The following is a 19,927-nucleotide window of genomic DNA, read 5'->3' as shown; positions in this document are numbered from 1 at the left end:
GCTGACACTTTCAAACCTACAGGTACTGTAGGCTATTGGAAATTGAAAAAGAAATTCTAAATCATAATTAAAATCAAAATGAATATCTCATTCATTTCAATTCAGCATTGGGTAGGCCCCGCCTACCCTAACTGCACATCACTGGCGACAGTGCCACAGGATCTTTCTACCCGGTCAGTGTTGCAACAGTAATCTGTTTATAAGTTAAGATTTTAAGGTATTGATTGGATAGTACCTCCACCTCAGAGAAAGTTGTTCAGGCTCTGGAACTTGAGGGTTACACTGAAAGAGCCAAACTAATGTACTGCAGCACTTTGATTCAAGGGACAAACGAGAAACTCTGTTCCAAGCATTTATTTTCATCAAAAAAACAACCACCATTCAGGAATCTGGAAACACAGACGGACCAGCTGGTTCTGACGGTAACAGACAGTAGATCTTGATCCAGAAGACTGTTCTCAGTAAAGGCTGAAGAATTGGTGGTCCTGGTCTGGCTGCCACAACAGGTCAGCATACTGGTCTGCAGAGTCAGGGCTGGTTTTCATGAGGTTTACCTCTGGTTCAGAGGGGGCCTGTAGGTCCTGGGGAAGCTTTGGCTGGAGGGGGGTCTGAACAAGGTACTTGGATGGCTGTTGGTGGAGGGTCTGAACCTGGTGGTGGGGAGTCTGGGCCAGGTACTTGGGAGGCTTTTGATGCTGGTGGAGAGTCTGAGCCAGGTACTGGGGAGTCTGTTGCTGGTGGGGGGTCTGGGTTGGGTATTTTGGATTCCAATGGGGGGACTGAGCTGGGTATTTGGGAGGCTGTTGATGCTGGTGGGGGGACTGAGCCAGGTACTTGGGAGGCTGTTGGTGGAGGTTCTGAACCTGGTGGTGGGGAGTCTGAGCCAGGTACTTGGGTGGCTGTTGGTGGAGGGTCTGAACCTGGTGGTGGGGAGTCTGAGCCAGGTACTTGGGAGGCTCTTGGTGGAGGGTCTGAACCTGGTGGTGGGGAGTCTGAGCCAGGTACTTGGGAGGCTGTTGATGCTGGTGGAGAGTCTGAGCCAGGTACTTGGGAGGCTGTTGGTGGAGGTTCTGAACCTGGTGGTGGGGAGTCTGAGCCAGGTACCTGGATGGCTGTTGGTGGAGGTTCTGAACCTGGTGGTGGGGAGTCTGAGCCAGGTACTTGGATGGCTGTTGGTGGAGGTTCTGAACCTGGTGGTGGGGAGTCTGAGCCAGGTACTTGGGAGGCTGTTGATGCTGGTGGGGAGTCTGAGCCAGGTACTTGGGAGGCTGTTGATGCTGGTGGGGAGTCTGAGCCAGGTACTTGGGAGGCTGTTGATGCTGGTGGGGAGTCTGAGCCAGGTACTTGGGAGGCTGTTGATGCTGGTGGGGAGTCTGAGCCAGGTACTTGGGAGGCTGTTGATGCTGGTGGGGAGTCTGAGCCAGGTACTTGGGAGGCTGTTGATGCTGGTGGGGAGTCTGAGCCAGGTACTTGGGAGGCTGTTGATGCTGGTGGGGAGTCTGAGCCAGGTACTGGGGAGGCCAATGGGCGGTCTGACCCAGGTACTGGGGAGTCTGTTGCTGGTGGGGGGTCTGTGTTGGGTATTTTGGATTCCAATGGGGGGACTGAGCTGGGTATTTGGGAGGCTGTTGATGCTGGTGAAGAGTCTGAGCCAGGTACTGGGGAGGCCAATGGGCGGACTGACCCAGGTACTGGGGAGTCTGTTGCTGGTGGGGGGTCTGTGTTGGGTATTTTGGATTCCAATGGGGGGACTGAGCTGGGTATTTGGGAGGCTGTTCATGCTGGTTGGGAGTCTGAGGCAGGTACTTGGGAAGCTGATGGGGGGTCTGAGCCGGGTATTGGGGGGTCTGAGCCGGACGGTTTAGCTTTGCGGATGGGGGCTGCACACTGGGGCTGAGAGCGATGTCCCACATGCCAGCTTTGGTCTGGAGCACTGCAGGTTGCTGGGACACAGCAGTGCTGGTTTGATAATGGAACAGTAGAGGGCGTCGGACTTGCTTGGAGATCAGTGCATCAGGTCTGTAAGTGGAAACACTTCCTGGAGGACTAGAGCCACCATCTGGCCCACTGTGAGAAACCCTGTACCCTGCAGGACTTCCTGATCCAGCAGGGTTAGGGTGGACTGGTGAACCACCTCCAGTAGGCATGGAATCAGTCAGAGACCCTCCTTGGTCTGCAGAAAGACCCCCACCGGGAAGACTGTGGCGGAGAGGAACATTTACTGTGGGGTTGAAATAAGGCTTTACATCTCTGGAGCCTCCACTTCTGTAGGTCAGACCTGAAACCAGATAAGCCACACTGCAGTCCACAGCGAACAGGAGCCTTGTTTGTTCAGGTTGTCTTACCTTGTGCGTCCCGCCCCAAAGCCAGCTGCCAGAGCAACACCAACCTGCAAGTCAAGCAACACAGAAGTGACTGAAACGGGTGGCAAACCCTGAAATGTGAGGAAGGTGTGTGTGAGCTTACCTCACACAAAGCTGAAGATCCATGTTGTTGAAAGCCAAAAGCAGCAGCTGACCTGAAGCGGCAACAGCAGCCCTTTCTAACCTCGGTACCCGAGTTAACCAATCAGATCTCACCCTGATCCAATCATCAGCACCGACACTCACCTGGAAGCAGCATGTTTAGATAAGTTCCTCAAATTCCCTCCAAAATTGACTGAGTTTTTTTAGTTGACCAGCCTACACATCATTTCATGACTTTGTTTCCTAAAAAAACTAAATTAAACTCAAAAAGTCACATTTTACTGAGAGAAAACAGTTTCTCTCTCAAAACCTCCAACATGGAGCTTTTTCTTTGTTTCCCTTCAAATGAAGACAAATTGAATTTTCATCTCACTGAAGGGAAAAGAAGGAAAGCTGACAAATATAAGTTATAAAGTTAGACAGAGTGATTAACGATTAAAAGCAAATACAAATCTAATTGATTAATGGTTCTAACACCTAGTTATAGGCCAACTGTATATTTATACTGTGCTGTTATTGTGATGTAGTACAATTTTATATATTCACAAGTGTATGCAATTATCATTAAAATATTAAAGTAGTAAATAGCAATCGCTTTGATTATATCAGAGAATAATACATAAGAAATAATCAGAGCCTATCCTGTCCATGCATTCATTTTAAATAGAAATATTAAATGTTCTGCAAATATTATCTCCCAATAAAGGTATTTAATGTCCTTTGCTGTTCAAAATAGGAAATACTAGCAGTTTGCTTTGGTTATTAAACTGAATGATCCATGAGATCTCCATATATTTGTGATTCATTCTACTTTATCTAAAGTGTTTCATGCAGCACTACATTTAAATGTGATAAGCTTGAATTAATCAATTACTTACCGGTATACATAAATGCTCTTAACTTACAGGAATACAATTGATTCGTTTCATCTTCTGTTATCCTTTGAAGACATGGAATTGATGTAGTTTGAGTTCTTTATTTCAACACTATTAGTCCATTTAATTGCATCTTAGTCCAGCAGAGCAGCAGGTCTGCTCGCATGCGTTTGCTCTAAAATCAGCTAAACACAAACATCATCAGTGGCGATTACGTGCATTTCCATGGTTACTGAACGGTTAACAGGACCAGCTGCACTGACAGCTTCTGCCGTTTCACAAAACAGACTGGAGTTAAATAGTCTTCATTGCATCATGCAAAATAATGATCGCTTTTTCAGAATGTGAACTTTTGGAGTTTGTTTCAGTAAAATCCCTGAATCTGCTGATCAGACGATTAAAACAGCTGGGAACACATTTTATTGATCATGCTTCATTTTTCCAGTGTTACAATATTGTAACATATTATTGTTACATATAGCGAGGACAATTTACAATTATGGAAATATGTTGTTGAACAGGATTAAAATATATTGATAAGAGAGAACATCACTCTCTCTTAAGCTGAGGTCTTGGCTTCCTGAGTTCCGGAGCGAGGTGGTACCAAAGATCCATGGTCTCCCAGATGTGATGTTGAGACACTGCAGGGGCAACAAGGGGAATTCCAGGGGAAACATCTGAAATGTCACAGCTCAAAGAGGCAAAGCAGAACAGGTACGATGGAAAGGTAATCACAAATCGACATAAAAAGACATGTGAGAGATGTAAATGGAGGTCCTGGTTGGAGTGTGTTGTGTTATGTTGTGTTTTGTTTTGTGTACAGCAGTGCCAATTTCTTGAGATCATGGACTGGATGCATAGATAGCGACTCACTGCACCACCTGGTGGTGCAAGCTGTTATTACAACACTCGTCAGGGCACATCCTAGCGGCAGCATCATGATTATCTTTACATTATAATTGAATTAAAACTTGGAATATTGTATGTTTGAATTGAATATTACCCAGTTTTTTCACTTGGGAAGTGGGAATTTTCCAACTGAACACTTGGAATTTGGACAGCAGCTGTGAAACAGATCAAATCAGAGTGAAATGTACAAACTCATCAAAGTTTAGGTTTAAATATTCTGAATCTGCTTCTATTCTTGGACTGAATGAGTGAATGCCTCACTGCACCGTCTACTGGTACAAAGTGGTATGACAACTCCGACTTGGTCGTTAACTTCAGTAGATTTTTCCGCTATATCCTGAATTCATACAATATTTATTCTAAATTTCTCTCAAGCCTGGAAAGACTTTCTACAAACTGTCCCTCAATGTTGAACTCAACCAACGCATCGGGAGGGCTGCGTTGGTGGGCTCACCACACGTGTCTGGGAGAACCCCAAGCTCACGTTCACAACCAAGGGTGCCGCGTACAACACCTGCCTCATCAGCACTCAGTGCAACACCGAGTGGCCGACTGTAGCAGATGGTGCAGTGAGCTCAAGAAAGCAGCTGAAGATAAGAGAGAAGATCCAGAACCTGGCAACGGAAACAACAGCCCGATAGAATTCCAGCAGGCCTGAAGACAACCCGGCAACGGTTCACCGCTGCACCCACTGTGGCAGTTTGTCGCTCGCGGATTGGCTGTTCCAGTCTGGACCCACCCCGGCACCACATGTTAACCAAGGCGCATCGTCCATGTTGACACCAACCAACGGATGCGTACTACTGGTTTTAAATTGTGACACATTGAAGAAGAACTGGGGACGTTTGAACTTCCAAGAATCAAAAACACATCTTAAGCTAGGAGGGTAGATAAGACAAATGCTGCTGCTATTAAACAAAAACTGGGAATATTCTGATTTCCAAGTGGGAAAAATACATGGGAACACTGGGGAACTGGAAAGTTCCAGTCCTCTGAAAAAACAGAATTATATGCAAACTATAATTTTTTTTCAGATTGACATTGACAAACCATTTTACACTCTGCACATTTGGTCTTAATGTGAGGTGTGCTAAAGAGGAACTGGGCAAAGGAATGTTCCAACTTGTGAGTGGGTGAAACTACAGTTGAACGCTGACCTTTTTCACAGCTGTTGTATTTGTTGTTACTAATTTCCCAATTGTTTTGAACTTGTGGTATGTGGAGTAACGGGGAAAGTTGTGGAAATATTAACTGGAACACGGAAACGTTGAACAGACGAAAGCAGCAGCCATGAAAAACATGCAGGATTTCTGATACATTCAAAGAAAACTGGGAAGCGGAGAAAAATGTTTGGTAGAGCCCAGAGAACAAACCGAATATTTAAAGACAATAGCGTGATGCATGAGTCCAGCTGAGAAATATGGTTTTCCAAAGAAAAAATGGTATTCCCAATTCTATAAATAATTCTGGTTGTGCCAAGCGTTAGTTCATTGATGTGTTGGTTTAGGGTCCCCGGCGAGCTCAGTTGGTAGAGCATGAGACTCTCAATCTCAAGGTAGTGGGTTCATGTCCCACGCCGGGTGCCACCTTCCAGTGGGCTCACCACCTGCAGGAAGGTTCTTAATGGGTGCAATGTGATCTGGGTGACGGTGCTCAGACTGACACCCCCGCCACCTGGAAACGGATAAGCGGGAGAAAATGGATGGACGGATGGATGTGGTGGTTTAAAGAACAAATGTGATGGTGAGACTACACCACCTGGTGATAATACCTGGTATTACAACAATTGGGTTAGCGCAGAACGTCTGAGTTGAGGTCAAGACTCTTGATTATATTCAGATTATAAATGACATGCAACACCTGAAAAGCAATATCTGAAATATCAGTCAGATTTTTCCAGCTGACTGAGTTTTATTACAGCTGCACAGATTGAAACCATCTGCCCTCAGATGGTAGCACAAACCATTCAGCATCCATCATTCCACCCATAACCATGAATGAAGATGAGGAAACAGAACAGGAAGAGGAAAAGGAACAGGAAGAGAAATCAGAAAAAGTAACAGGAAACCAAACAGGAAGAGGAAAAAGAACAGGAACAAGAAGCACTGCTGCCGTCTCTGCTCCGCCTGCAGCTCGGAGTCTGAGCAAGTCGGTCCGGATCAGATCAAAGGAGCTTTGGATCAGATCAAAGGAGCTTGGTCAGTGGATTCCTCCTCTGATTGGCTGATGGAGGCTTCATGATCCAGAATCCCCACCTCAGACTGATGGAGGGCTACCACACCCACGGAGGGAGGACTCCCTGCAGAGAAAAGAAGAAATGTCCACTTCATCAGGAAGGTTTTCATTCCTTCTGAATGCACCATCTATTGGTGAAACCTGGTACTGCAGAGCCAAACCATCTGTGGCTACTTTGTTCTCAGAACATGTCGGAAGCACCTTGATAAAACCTTGTTTAGCTAATTTGACTTTGGCATTGTTTACATCTGACTGAAGGATACGTTTTAAACCTTTAATTTTCTCAATTTTTAAATAATTGCTAAGTGCTCGCAGAAGTGTCTGAGAAACAGCTTTTTCCCCAGAGCCATCGCCACCCTGAACTCTCGCATATAAATAACTGCAATACACATTTCATCACTGCTGCTACTTCTCACTGTGTGATTAATAATATACTGTGCAATACTTTTTAATATGTGAAAGACTTTAAACTTTTTAATATGTGAAAGATTTTAAGCCCATTTGAAGTTTTTATGTGAGTTGTGATCCTGCACTGAATATAGGAGAACCTCCAAGTTTCATTGTGCAGTGTTGCATAATGACAATAAAGTCTATCAATCTATCGTCCTGATACCAACCGTCCACTGGAGTCAGCAGAGCTACAGGGAGACTGGTTGCGTCATCCTGCTCTGACGGCGCCCTCTTCAGGCGAGGAGCAGGCAGCGGCGCTCTGGCAGCCTCTGAGTCCTCATCTGAGAAACACATTGAATGAGTCACGTCAAGAATCGAAAGTCAGAACGCTGCTGAGCGCTTCTTCACTACTTCACATCCTTCACGCCTTCATTCTCTTCACTGACTTCATCCCTTAACTCCTTCATTCTCTACTTTTTCACTCCCTTCATTCTCCTCAATTCCTTCTCCCCTTCCCTCCCTTCACTCCTTCATTCTCTTCACTTTCTTCACCATCATCACTTCCTTCCCTCCCTTCACTTTCATTCTCTTAACTACCTTCACCTTCTTCAAGTCCTTCACTGCCTCATTCTCTTCATGTCTGACTCCCGAATTCCTTCCCTCCTTCATTCTCTTCACTTCCTTCACACCTTCCTCCCTCCCTTCACCCCTTCATTCTCTTCAGCTCTTTCCCTCCTTCATTTCCGACTCACCAGGGACACTGGAACTTCCGGAACCAGTTGGACTCAGGTGACCATTTGAACTCTGGGGACCAGTCGGACTCTGGGGACCAGTCGGACTCAGGGGACCGGTCGGACTCAGGGGACCGGTCGGACTCAGGGGACCGGTCGGACTTTGGGGACCAGTCGGACTCTGGGGACCAGTCGGACTCTGGAGACCAGTCGGACTTTGGGGACCAGTCAGACACTGGGATCCGTGGCTGGTTGGACTCTGAGGACTAGCCGGACTCTGAGGTCCAGGGCCACGAGACATCACTGGGGGGGGGTTGGATCTAGGGGTCGGCTCCGGTCTGGGATGATCTGCTGGATCAGAGTTATTGATCATTAGGTTCATGGACATTGATCCATGATATTGATATAGTTTTTTAAAGGCTTCCGGAGAAGACTCTGGCATCGTCTGTTCGCTGCTTCTTTAAATGCAATTTTTTAGTTTTAAGTTTTGACTGCTTCTTCACCTGCGAGATTCAAGTTTTGATCGCACTAACAGTGCTCCTGTCCCACTGTAGCAAGGCACCTACCTGCTACAGTTGACGTTCAGCAATAACTGTCCCACCCAGAAAAGGGTTCTCTGGATCCCACCTGAATGGGCAGCTTTCCTCCCCTCCACCATCGTTCCAGTACTCGGGGCCAACGCTATCTGGTGAGCAGTTTCCCACCGTGGTCGGCATGGCGTTCAGCTACTCCAGTTCTCAACTCCACCGCCTCAACCTCGCAACGACTCCTGGACTCAACATCCCCATCATCAGAGACCTTGGACTGATCCGCCGCCCTCGCTACATTCACAGAGGAATATCATCCTCCACGGTGAGCTGGGCTGCTCTGCTACAAACATTCCATCACTATGGACACCCATCACACGTCTGATACTTCATCAGAGCACCGCAGCCCGAACTACCTTCAGCAGATCTCTGCATTCCAACAACACAGGAAATACCACAAGATCAACGCAATCCCGGCAGGACATACTTTGTGGACTGGATTCCAGTGTACACAGAGTGGATTTGAGGGTTTTGTGACCGATACAAAGATTCTCGCCACAGTCGGTCAAATTCGAACTCTTCAACACACAATCCATGAACTATTAATCCTCCATAATTGAAGAACACATCAGGGAGAAAGAAATCGACTTGATGGGTCTGACCGAAACCTGGCACCAGCCAGAAGTTTACTCTGTCCTAAATGAAGACTGTCTCCCGGCTACAGCTACCTGGAGGCAGCTCACAGAAGTGGCTGCAGTGGTGGCCTGGCTGTCATCCGCCGACAGGACCTACAGCTGTCTCCCATCTCACTGTCGACAACATCCTCCTGCGTGTGTCTGTAAATCTGTAAGTCTCCACATCCCATGACTTTTCTCCTCATCTGCTGACCCCCAAAACCCAACCCAACCTTCATCCCAGAAATAATTGATCTCACTACACTCTGTACCACCTCTGCCAAAAGCCATAATCCTGGGAGATATAAACATTCATGTCGACACCCCCTCATGTCGTTTTGCTGCAGACTTTCTCAGGCTGCTGGACTCCCTCAACCTGCAACACACACATTCCAAGGGACACACACTTGACCTGGTCATCTCCAACTCTGCCCCCATCAGAAACCTACAGGTTTACGACCTTGGCATTTATAATCACAAGGTTGTGTCAATGGAGCTGCCCTTCCCCTCACCCCATACCAAACCAAAGCTGCAGATTCATTATCAGAAGCCTGAAAAACCTCAACACGGATGCCCTGACCCTGGACCTTCAGCATCTCTCCTCCGGCTTAACTGACTCCCTCTCTGTTACTGACTCAGTGGATTTCTACAACCAGTCCCTGAGCAGTCTGCTGGATTCCCCCTATCATCAAGGCCAGTTTCATTTCCACGCTCAGCACCCCGGGACACCTGCAAGTTGCGAAAGATGAAAACAGTCGGGCATGTCCTGGAGCGGCAGTTCAAGGCCTCTGGACTGACTGTTCACTAGCAGGTTTACAGAGAACACAAAAGGAAGTATGCAGAAACCCTGAGGAATGCACGGTTCAGTTTCTACTCCACCATCATCAACCACAGCCCCGGTACCTCCAAACAACCCTTCTCAAACATAAATTACCCCCTTACAGGGGGCACAGTGTGGGATTATGGAAAAAAAAATCCTCAGCACATAGAGCACAATACAACAACACATAACAACATAACAACATAACATAACAAGAGCAACTGTGGTGGTTGGGGGAAGGGGGGGTGACGCACACAGCCGCATGATGGCACATTGCTCCATCTCCCTGCTGCCACTCCTTGGGAAGGAGGTGGGGGAGGGGAGGGCCAAGGAAGACGGTGAGATTAGGCCTGGTTGCTCATTTCTGTACAGTCTTCAATAGTTCTGATTCAGAGACAAACTAAAAACCTACCTTTTGGAAAAGACTTCTCTTAATTGTGCTGTATGTGTTTCTTTTAAACTTGAACTGTTTTTCTTTCTTTGACCAACCTTTCAATTCTTTTTCTCCTGTAGCACTTTCAGATTGTTCAAATGTGTGTTAGAAATGAAATGTATTATTATTATTATTATTATTGATCTTCACACAGGAATATTGATCCACTCACCTCTGTCTGCTGACGACTCACGCTGGAACACACACACACACACACACACACACACACACACACACACACACACACACACACACACACACACCTTTGTAAGTAACTGATTTCTAAAGTGTACATCAATACAAATGCAGATGTTTTGTTACTTTCGTATGGATGAAAATAGTTGAAGAGCTGCTGTCGTTCTTCCTCTAACGTATTATAGAGCATCTTTCTCCTTCAACATCCAGATTACAGAGCATCTTCCTCCCTTTCTAACGAGAATCAGTTATTGAACTGACCCACACAGTAGTGAAAGCTCAGCTAATGCTAATACTAACAATACAATAATGCCGCTATGTGAACTATACCAAGTAAAGCATTACTGAGTTTCTGCTTTGATACTTCTACAGAAATAATTGGGAACTGCAACTACATCCAAAGGTTCAGTCACTTTCAGCAGTTTGATAGACGAGTTGTGTCCTTCACCTTCCTCACCTCCCTCACCTCAGTCACCTCCCTCACCTTCTTCACCGCCATCTTCTCCTGCCTGGCCTTCATCTCTGCCAGCAGGTCCATTCCCATCACAGGAACCCCGATGTGACGGGGAACCAGTGGGTTCTCCTTCCTCTCTGGGCTCTCGGTCAGCTGGTCCTGGTCCTGCTCCTGCACCTCCACCTCCTGCTCCTTCACCTCCCCGGCAGGCTCGGAGCTGAGAAGGGATTTCTCGGCCTCAGAGTCTCCGTAATTTGAGGATGGCACCTCATGGAGCCCTGGACAAGGCTCCACAGCAGCAGCACCACCAGCAGGGGGTGTCTCTTCTGTGCTGACCGTCAAACAGGTGGAGGCAGCCGTTGGAGATGGAGCAATGGCAGCAGCTCCGTGATTTTTCTCCGAGCGTGATGTTCGAGATTTGATGAGGTTGAAGAAGCTGTTCTTCTTGGATTCACGTTTCCTGTCTGCAGTTTGGTGCGAGATGGTGGGTGGAGCTTTAACAGAAGGAAGTCTGCAGGACAGCACACACAGGTGAGTGTTACTCTGTGAGAGTCGGCAGAGCTGCAGCCAGAGCATCACACTGTTTCAGTTCAATATCCGCCAGAGGGAGGAATCCATCCAAAGTACACCGCAGCAGTAAAATTGTCCATAATAATATCAAATACTGACAAATACAAATGTTTGTTTTGTTTTAGTGTGACAAGGGATGAAACAGTCCAGAAGTAATTCCATATTTTTCCATAAATCCTGAACAACCTGAACATTTGTGTTGTTTTCAAAAACACCTTCTTATGCAAGAGACAGTGACATTTTAAAAAAGCTTCACTTTGATAATCAGCTGATGGATGTTGGAAGAAGTGTGTTGCTTTTCAGGCTGCACAATACCTGCTAATGCTAATGCTACTGTACAAGCACTCAGGCAGCCAGATAGTTTGAGCGGGGTTATTGTTTGTCTGATACTCTGAGGCCCTGTTTACACGACAACGTTTCACGTGACAACACCTAATCCGCTAAATAAAAGGAGTGCGTTTACACTGCAGCAGCGGACACAGAGACAACGATGTAGTTAGTATGCCGGGCCACTGGAGGGCGCTGTTGCTTGATTTTGTTATGAAACTACACAGACGTGTGTGCAGAGAACAAAACACTATAAACGTGAAGAGAATTGAGAGAACCTGACATCCGTATGGACTGATGACACATCGGATGCTATCAGGGGAGAGTCTCAACTATTAAACTACTGATCTGGACAATAAAACTAGAATACAGACCGCGGGTCGTACCACTACGCGGCCGCCATGTTTGTTTACAACTGAAAGAGCAGGAGGGAGAGGGAGAGATGTGCATGTGCAGTAACAGGCTCTGTAGCCTCCATCAGTCTCCGCAGGAGGGATTTGAGCCGTGAAAGAATCTTTCCACCTTGGGAGCCGGGATAAAAACTTTGCGGATACAGTGCATCCGCACACTGGTGCCGTGTAAACGGACCCCCTAAAAGTGAAGAAAGTTTTGTGGATACACTCGAATTTGTTGTCGTGTAAACGGGGCCTGACAAATCAGGATCTCCAGGAAATAAATGAGGAGTTTTCTATTTTTAAAAAAGTCACTGGAACTTTCATGACTTGGAGCAGAACCGTTACGTCTCTACACCGACGACACGCGACTGTTTTGGTCCTGCAAATCAACCTGCTCGTCTGTTTTGAACATTTTAAAACATGAGGAAGACCTTCAACGTGATGCTCACCTCAACCTGAGGTTCATCACTCGTTTGGAGAAGAAGTCGTCCAGGCCTTCGTCCAGCTTTCCTATGATGCTGTTCTGCTCTTCCTCATGCGGGCTGCAGGCAGCCGGCCCCTAAACAAGCAACAAGTGAGTGTTCAGTGAGTGACATCTAAAAAGTGTTACTGCTGCAGGTCCAGAGGGTCCAGAGGAACTGGAAGGAAACCCACCGCCACCCTGCTGGATCTGGTCCTGGTCCTGGTCTTGGGTCTGGTCCTGGATCTGGGCCTGGGCCGGGGTCTGGGCCGCAGCTTGGTGAGATGCTCCAGCATCTGGTGCTCCAGCACTGGCAGCTCGCTCAGCTGGACGGGCTTGGTGTCCGGCGGGGGAGGGGGCGGCGGGGTGTTTTCGTACGTTGACCGCACGGAGGCAGCAGGGGGAGGGAGGGCAGAAAGGGGGGGGTCCTCCACATGGACGGGAACCTCCTCCAGGGCTTTGTCCAGGTCAAACTCCATCTCTGACGGGACAACAGGAGAACAAAGTGTAACCAGTTAAACATGGAGGTCAGGGAAACATTTGAACAACTTCCTGAGACAAACCGGAAGAACTGTTTCCATGACAATCATAATAAAGCTTTGCTGCAAACATGGATACATTGAAACTGCTGCAGGTTGAATGTCAGGTCCTGTTCTTCTTCATGGTGGAGCGCCACTCAGCGTCTGTACGAAGAAATGTTCTCCACATGTACAGATGATGGTGTAGTAAATGGTAAAAATGCTGTTAAATCAAACACTGTGAATCCTTCAGGTTATGTGCAAGTTTTTGAATTGTTGCAGTTTTTTGAGATGTTGAAGGTGTTGGAGATGATGGTGTTGTTGGAGGTGTTGGAGATGTTGGAGTTGTTGGAGGTGCTTCATCACTCACCAAATGCCACCGAGACGGGCCGCAGCATCCTCACGAGGATGCTCTTCCTCTTGGACTTGGGAGTCATCTGGAGGACAGAAGCAGGATGTTGTGGACGCTGCACCAGCTGAGCTGCAGTGTGGAACATGTGTGTGTTCTCCTACCATGCAGGAGTCCAGGTCCTCCAGTTTCTGCTCCGGCCTCTGGGCCTCATCCCGGACCTCCAGCTGCAGGACGGTCTCGTCCAGGACCTTGGGCTCCGTGGTAGGGTGCTGCCGCAGCAGAGGCTGCTCCTTCCTGGTCAGATGGTCAGCCTGGAGGAGGATGAGGACAAAACGTCAGTGCTGAGTAGAAGGAGGACAAGCCTGGAGAGGAACTGGAGGGTCACCAACCAGAGTGTGCTGTGATCTGGAGAGACACTCCAGGATCTCGTCCACGATGCAGTCGGACAGAAACGATGCGACGGACAGTTTCACTTCACTGATACACAGAGAGACAATGAGACAGAGTCAAACAAACTAACCAGGTTTCATTGTCCGTTATGGTGCTTTTCCACTAAATCCAACACAGCCTTACTCGCCTCGCCTCTACTCGACTCAACCTTGGTTGTTTTCCATTACAATATAGTACCACCACGGTGTGGGCGGAGTCATTGGCGCTTTTCTCCGGAGTATGCAGGGGCCTTAATAACCCATGAGAACAAGAAGAAAAGTTCAGCTGTGACGTCAGCCAGCTGCCGATAAAAATGCTTGTTTGGCAGGAGAGTTCATACTTCGAGGAGAAGCTGTCAAACTCGCAGGCCACGCCCCCTCAAGGCAGCCACACATCTTTAAAACAGCAAACTGGGGGGGTGCCCCGGGTCCTAAGCCGGCCACTCGGGGGTGGGGTGGAGCAGCGCGGGGGGTCCAGCTGGGCCAAGGTCCTAGCGACGGGGGGGATCCCCCTCCCTCACAACTATTTCAGTAATAAAAGAGAACGTTTGTGTCGGAGCCACCATGTTGGTCAGATTTTAATGGTTTTAACTGCAGCTGAGTGATGTGTTCAGGTGCATCATATAACCCCGACAGTGCTCGGTGCTCCATGCTAACCTTCTTCGGGGCCCACACAGTAGCGAGGCTACATGCTACATGTTAACGTTCTTCGGGACTCAGACAGTAGCGAGGCTACATGCTACATGATAACGTTCTTCGGGGGTAAGGAAGGGTGACGAAAACTCTGAACCCTTTGGTATGGTTGTTTTGGTACCATCCACAACTTTTGCAATGGATACGAACGAAGAGTACCAGACCATACCGTACCGTGTTGACACATTCTGTGCAGTGGAAACAAGGCTTTAGTCCCACATGATCCAGCAGAACTCTCAGAGTGCTGCCCGCTGGAGCTTTAGACTAATGGAGGTTGACTGATGGAAGTTTCATACTTCTTCATATTCCTTCCAAACTAACAATGTTTGTCAGCAGCCACTGAATATGATTCACCTCAACGTCTCATGTTCGACCTGCAGGAACCAATAAACTCACTGAACATTTTAAACAATTACACTATCCAACAGTTTGAAAAGGATCCAACCTGATCTTGTTGACGATGTCGATTCCAGACTGCTCCAGCAGTGTGGAGGTGATGAAGCTGCAGGGAATCGTCATTCTCGCTCCACCCGCTTTCAGCAGCTCCTGACGTAGGCCGCTCCTCTTCATCACGTGAGGACACAGGCTCTCAGCGGCGTCCACCATCGACACCAGCATCGTCTGGAGGGGGCAATTATAGATTACAGAGCAGCTTCCTCCCACTAACTTCCAGATTATAGAGCATCTTCCTCTTCTAACATCCAGATGATAGAGCTTCTTCCCCTTCTAACATCCAGATTATAGCACGTCTCCTTCTTTTAACACCGAGATTATAAAGCATCATCCTCTTCTAACATTTAGATTATAGAGCGTCTTCCTCTTCTAACATCGAGATTATAGACCATGTTCCTCTTCTAACATCCAGATTATACCAGATTACAGAGCTTCTTGAAGCTCTACCTGCAGCTGCTCCTCCATCACTCCCGCCAGCTCTCCTGCCATCGACTTCAGTTTGTCCTGAAGGGCGGCGACAGACGGTGGTTTGGAGGCGGAGCTCTTCAGGTGGTACAGGTTGGGTAACAGCTGGATGAAAAACATAGAAAACAAACTCAGGTCATTGAAGGAACAAGCTGCTGAAGATCGGAAATCTAAAGAGCCTAAAATCCACTCAACACTGAAGCAGATACTTGAAGTGTCCTGGTGCTGGTTTGGATTCTGTTAGTCAGGACACTCATGCCACTTTATTCATCATCATTCGTTTCTAGATAATACTCTCATGTTTGTGTTGAAACTGACTTAGATTTAAATCTTAAAAGCGATTCAGACCATTTTAAATGTAAAACAAAGAATTTGTTGTTTTTTGATATTATATACAATATCATTTGGTATCGATGCTTCATCTTATAAATCACCCATTTTGTAATAAAACTAATATATATTTAAACTATATCCAAAACAGTTTTAATTAATAAGTTAATTTAAGTTCTTCCTTCATTTGAAGATTTTTTCTTAAAAGATTGAAAGTCAAAAGAAAAAGGCATTGCCCTGACCCCCCAACCTCCCTGACCATGATGCTCTCTTGCGTCCCCAGTGGAGAGTGATGCTCTCTGGCGCCGCCTGACATTGACGCTCTCTGACCATCTCTTGACCCCCCCCTTTGACCCCCGACACGTTCTGGCGCCGAGTGCTCTCTGGTGCTCCCTAGTGGAGAATGAGTCTCAGTGGAGGGACAAGCACTACGACACAGGAAGGAGGAGCTAACGTTGAGGAGACTTGTGGACTAGAAGGTGAAGGTTCACGATGTCGCGCAGCGTTTTGTTGTCTCACCGTCTTTGAGTTCCTGGCGTCCATCATGATGTTTTCCACTGCCTCCATGTCGTCCTGGACTGAGCTGGACTCGGTGAACCTCAGAGAGTTGAGGTGGTCCTGGACCCTCACACACATCATGTCCATCATCTGCACCACACAGAGGTCACAAGGTCAAGGTCACACTGCGGTCAGAGTGCGGCGTGCGGTGCGCGGTGGCGCCCTGCCTGCTGCGTGGTGCTGGTCACGATGCCCTGCTGCAGTCGGTACGCCTGTTCCTGCAGGTATTTCCGAGTCTCGTGGTTCCTCAGCAGGTACTGCTCCATCTGCAACAATAGGTCCAGTCAGACCAGAAGAACCAGAGACATGTAGAAGCACCGTGCAGCGCCACCTTCAGGAGGGCGTCCGCCGTCTTCTCCGGGTTTGACTTCAGAGCCTGGGCAGCGTCCATGATGGGAACTGGCATGAAGCGGATCGTGTAGTTCCTCACAACACATACACACACATTAGTCTGGAAGAACATACGCACGCACGCACGCACTCACACATATTCACACTCATACTTCTCCAGAGCAGCAGCGATGTCCTGCAGACCCTGAGGACTGACGTTGTTCCGGTCCCAAACTAAAGTCCTGCGCACACACACACACACACACACACACACACACACACACACACACACACACACACACACACACACACACACACACACACACACACACACACACACACACACACACACACACACACACACACACACACACACACACACACACACACACACACACACACACAGTGATCAGTGATGATAAGGGAAGCCCCCCCCCCCCCAGGATCTTGGAGTCCTGCAGGGCCTTGGCCAGCAACACACACCCCCCACCTGAGCTTGGAGTTGATCTGCAGGGCCTTGGCCAGCATCTTGGCCCCCAGGTCTCCCATGTTGTTTCCACTGACGTCCAGTTCGGTGAGCGACGTGTTGCTGCCCAGAGCGCTGAGCACAATGGAGAGGTCGGCCTTCAGCTTGGAGTCGGCCAGGGACAGCGAGGTCAGTGGCTGTACAGACAGGAACAGACATTGTACTGACTAACAGACACACTGCAGAGACAGTAACGGACAATAACAGACACAAACCTGTCAATCCCTCATTTGGTTAAGCTTTACAATGAATCCTTTATTAAGGGCCGATTGCCCCCAACCGTATCTGAAGCAACCGTTTCTCTTCTTCTAAAAAAAGACAAAGATCCCCTTGAATGCAGTAACTTCAGACCCATCTCACTTTTAAATGTAGATCAAAAGATTATCACCATGGTCTTAGCTACACGCCTACAACAGGCTCTGCCTACCCTCATTTCCACAGATCAGACTGGGTTGATGGCTGGAAGAAGTTCCTCATTTAACACCAGACGACTCCTCAACATTATCGGCTCCCTGGACCCTGTCATACCTGAGGCGGTTCTCTCGTTAGACGCAGAGAAAGCGTTTAACAGGGTTGAGGTGAAATACCTATACTGCCTCCCGTTGTAATTTGGTTTCAGCTCAGACTTCACTGCCTGGATTAAGCTGCTTTATGAGTCCCCAACTGCTCACATCCTCACAAACGATGTGAGGTCGCTCTCCTTTTCACTTCTCCGGGACACAAGACAGGGATGCCCCCTCTTCTAATCAGCTAATAAGCTGTTGAACCATTGGCCATCTGGCTCCGGGGGGAAGAGAAATTTGTCGACATCACCAGGAATACAATCACTCATAAGCTCTCACTATATGTGGACGATCTATTATTATATATATCAAATCCTGTTTTATCAATCCCAATTATGTAGATATTCTAACCCAATTCGGCACATACTCTGGTTATAAAATAAATGTATCTAAAAGTGAACTCCTCCCTAGCGATCACCTGTCTAGGATGATGCCATCGTCCTCTTTTCCATTTAGAACAGTCCTGCAGGGGTATAAATATGTAGGCATATTCATCACTACCTCTGTTGAGGTAACAAGAGTAAGCTGGATATGTCCCACTGGTCTTCTCTCCCCTTCTCTCTAACTGGCAGAGTCAACTTGGTAAAAATGGTAATTCCCCCAAAATTTTCATATTCCAATTTTTGAAAGAAAATATTTTTTTTCAACAGTTAGACCAGACAATCAAATAATGTTTGTGATTGAATCAGACTCCCCGTATCAAAACAAAATCTACAACTTCCCAAAAAACTAGACGCTCTTGCACTACCTAATTTTATACAGTACTATTGGGCATGCAATATTAATAAGCTCTCTAATTGGCTGGACAAAGAAGCCGACACAGATCCTTCATCAAATAGAATGGCGATCTTCAAGCTCCTGTATCTTGCATTAAGTTTTTATTCATGGGTGGGAACGGACAACTGACAATCACAGACTTTAGTTTGGATGTAAAAGCAGATTAGGCTCAATTGATTCAATATTGATATTCTGTTTATTTTTTGTTGTCCCCCATATATATGTTGAGTGAATCTCTTACTTTTCAACCCATCCATTTATACACATAGTTCTTTTGTTGGAAAAAGAAAGTGTGAAAATGCTAATAAAAAGATTAAAAAAAGAAAAACACAGACACACTGCAAAGACAGTAACAGACACTGCAGAGACAGTAACAGACACTGCAAAGACAGTAACAGACACTGCAGAGACAGTAACAGACAGTAACAGACACTGCAGAGACAGAGACCAGCTTGAGCCTGAGCGACAGCAGGAACTCACACTGTCCTCCTCCTGGATCAGGTGGACCAGGTGGTCCAGGACTGAAGACAAGTTCCTGAGGAAACAGACATGAGTCACCACATTAAAACGTTTTCATACTGAAACCAAGAGATTTAAAACCACAGATCTGAAGTAACTATTAAACAAACCTCATTGCAAGAAGTTTCAAATTAAAAGTACAAGAAGTGGCTTTATAATGCAAATAAATAAACACACTTTTATTGTGAAAAAACAAAAATAAAAAATAATGAAAGCAAACAACACAGGAACAGTTATTTCTTTTATTGTGAAAAGCAGCAGGAAGCCGCCACCTACTTGGACTTGATGTTGAAGTTCTTCCCCAGTGACAGATGACGGATCGATCGGTTCTTAGCCAGCCAGTCCAGGAGGGTGGTCAGGTCCAGGTCCAAACCTGCCAGAGACCAGTCCAGAAGGGTGGTCAGACCCAGGTCCAAAGCTACCAAAGACCAGGTCCAAACCTACCAGAGACCAGGGCTAAACCTACCAAAGACCAGGTCTAGACCTACCAAAGACCAGGTCTAGAAACTAAAAACCAGGTCCAGAACAAAAGACCAAGTCCAGAGACCAGGTCTAGGACTCACTGTTGTCGGAGATGTTGAGACTCGAGATGTTTGGAATCTCAGCGATGCACGACTCCAGAACCTGAGAGCCTGCAGAGCGGAGCTGAGGACAGACATGTTATTACAATCTGCGCTTATTACAACATGTGCTTCTCACATGTGCTTATTATTACATATGCTTATTATTACATGTGCTTATTATTACATGTGCTTATTACAACCTGCACTTAGTACAACCTGTGCTTAGTACATGTGTTTATTACAGCCTATGTTTATTATCACATGTGCTTATTGCAGCCTGCGCTTATTACAACATGTGCTTGTTAAAACCTGTGCTTATTACAACCTGCACTTATTACAACCTGTGCTTATTACAACCTGCTCTTGTTACGTGTGTGTCAAGCATGTAGTGT

At 47.0% G+C, this 19,927-nt stretch overlaps 1 protein-coding gene across 1 annotated transcript in view; it reads right to left on the bottom strand.

Moving 5' to 3' along the window:
- Positions 1 to 3,432: 3,432 nt before the first annotated feature.
- Positions 3,433 to 19,927, bottom strand: part of carmil1 (capping protein regulator and myosin 1 linker 1) — a 32,803-nt gene continuing 16,308 nt past the window's right edge. Inside the window, exons 18-37 of the mRNA XM_080485780.1 lie at positions 19,536 to 19,617; positions 19,249 to 19,345; positions 18,934 to 18,988; positions 17,078 to 17,250; positions 16,761 to 16,829; positions 16,589 to 16,682; positions 16,425 to 16,523; positions 16,219 to 16,347; positions 15,352 to 15,474; positions 14,897 to 15,072; positions 13,720 to 13,807; positions 13,492 to 13,641; positions 13,349 to 13,415; positions 12,655 to 12,941; positions 12,450 to 12,559; positions 10,739 to 11,219; positions 10,232 to 10,253; positions 7,627 to 7,956; positions 7,102 to 7,215; positions 3,433 to 6,548 (exon numbers count right to left, since the gene is read on the bottom strand). Coding sequence (XP_080341906.1) covers positions 6,430 to 6,548; positions 7,102 to 7,215; positions 7,627 to 7,956; positions 10,232 to 10,253; positions 10,739 to 11,219; positions 12,450 to 12,559; positions 12,655 to 12,941; positions 13,349 to 13,415; positions 13,492 to 13,641; positions 13,720 to 13,807; positions 14,897 to 15,072; positions 15,352 to 15,474; positions 16,219 to 16,347; positions 16,425 to 16,523; positions 16,589 to 16,682; positions 16,761 to 16,829; positions 17,078 to 17,250; positions 18,934 to 18,988; positions 19,249 to 19,345; positions 19,536 to 19,617 — 2,865 coding nt within the window. The 3' untranslated portion in view covers positions 3,433 to 6,429. The remainder of the gene's footprint in view (positions 6,549 to 7,101; positions 7,216 to 7,626; positions 7,957 to 10,231; positions 10,254 to 10,738; positions 11,220 to 12,449; positions 12,560 to 12,654; positions 12,942 to 13,348; positions 13,416 to 13,491; positions 13,642 to 13,719; positions 13,808 to 14,896; positions 15,073 to 15,351; positions 15,475 to 16,218; positions 16,348 to 16,424; positions 16,524 to 16,588; positions 16,683 to 16,760; positions 16,830 to 17,077; positions 17,251 to 18,933; positions 18,989 to 19,248; positions 19,346 to 19,535; positions 19,618 to 19,927) is intronic.

This window comes from Lipophrys pholis, assembly GCF_963383615.2.
Source record: "Lipophrys pholis genome assembly, chromosome: 17".
NCBI lineage: Eukaryota > Metazoa > Chordata > Actinopteri > Blenniiformes > Blenniidae > Lipophrys > Lipophrys pholis.
This window is presented reverse-complemented; position numbering and strand designations above follow the sequence as displayed.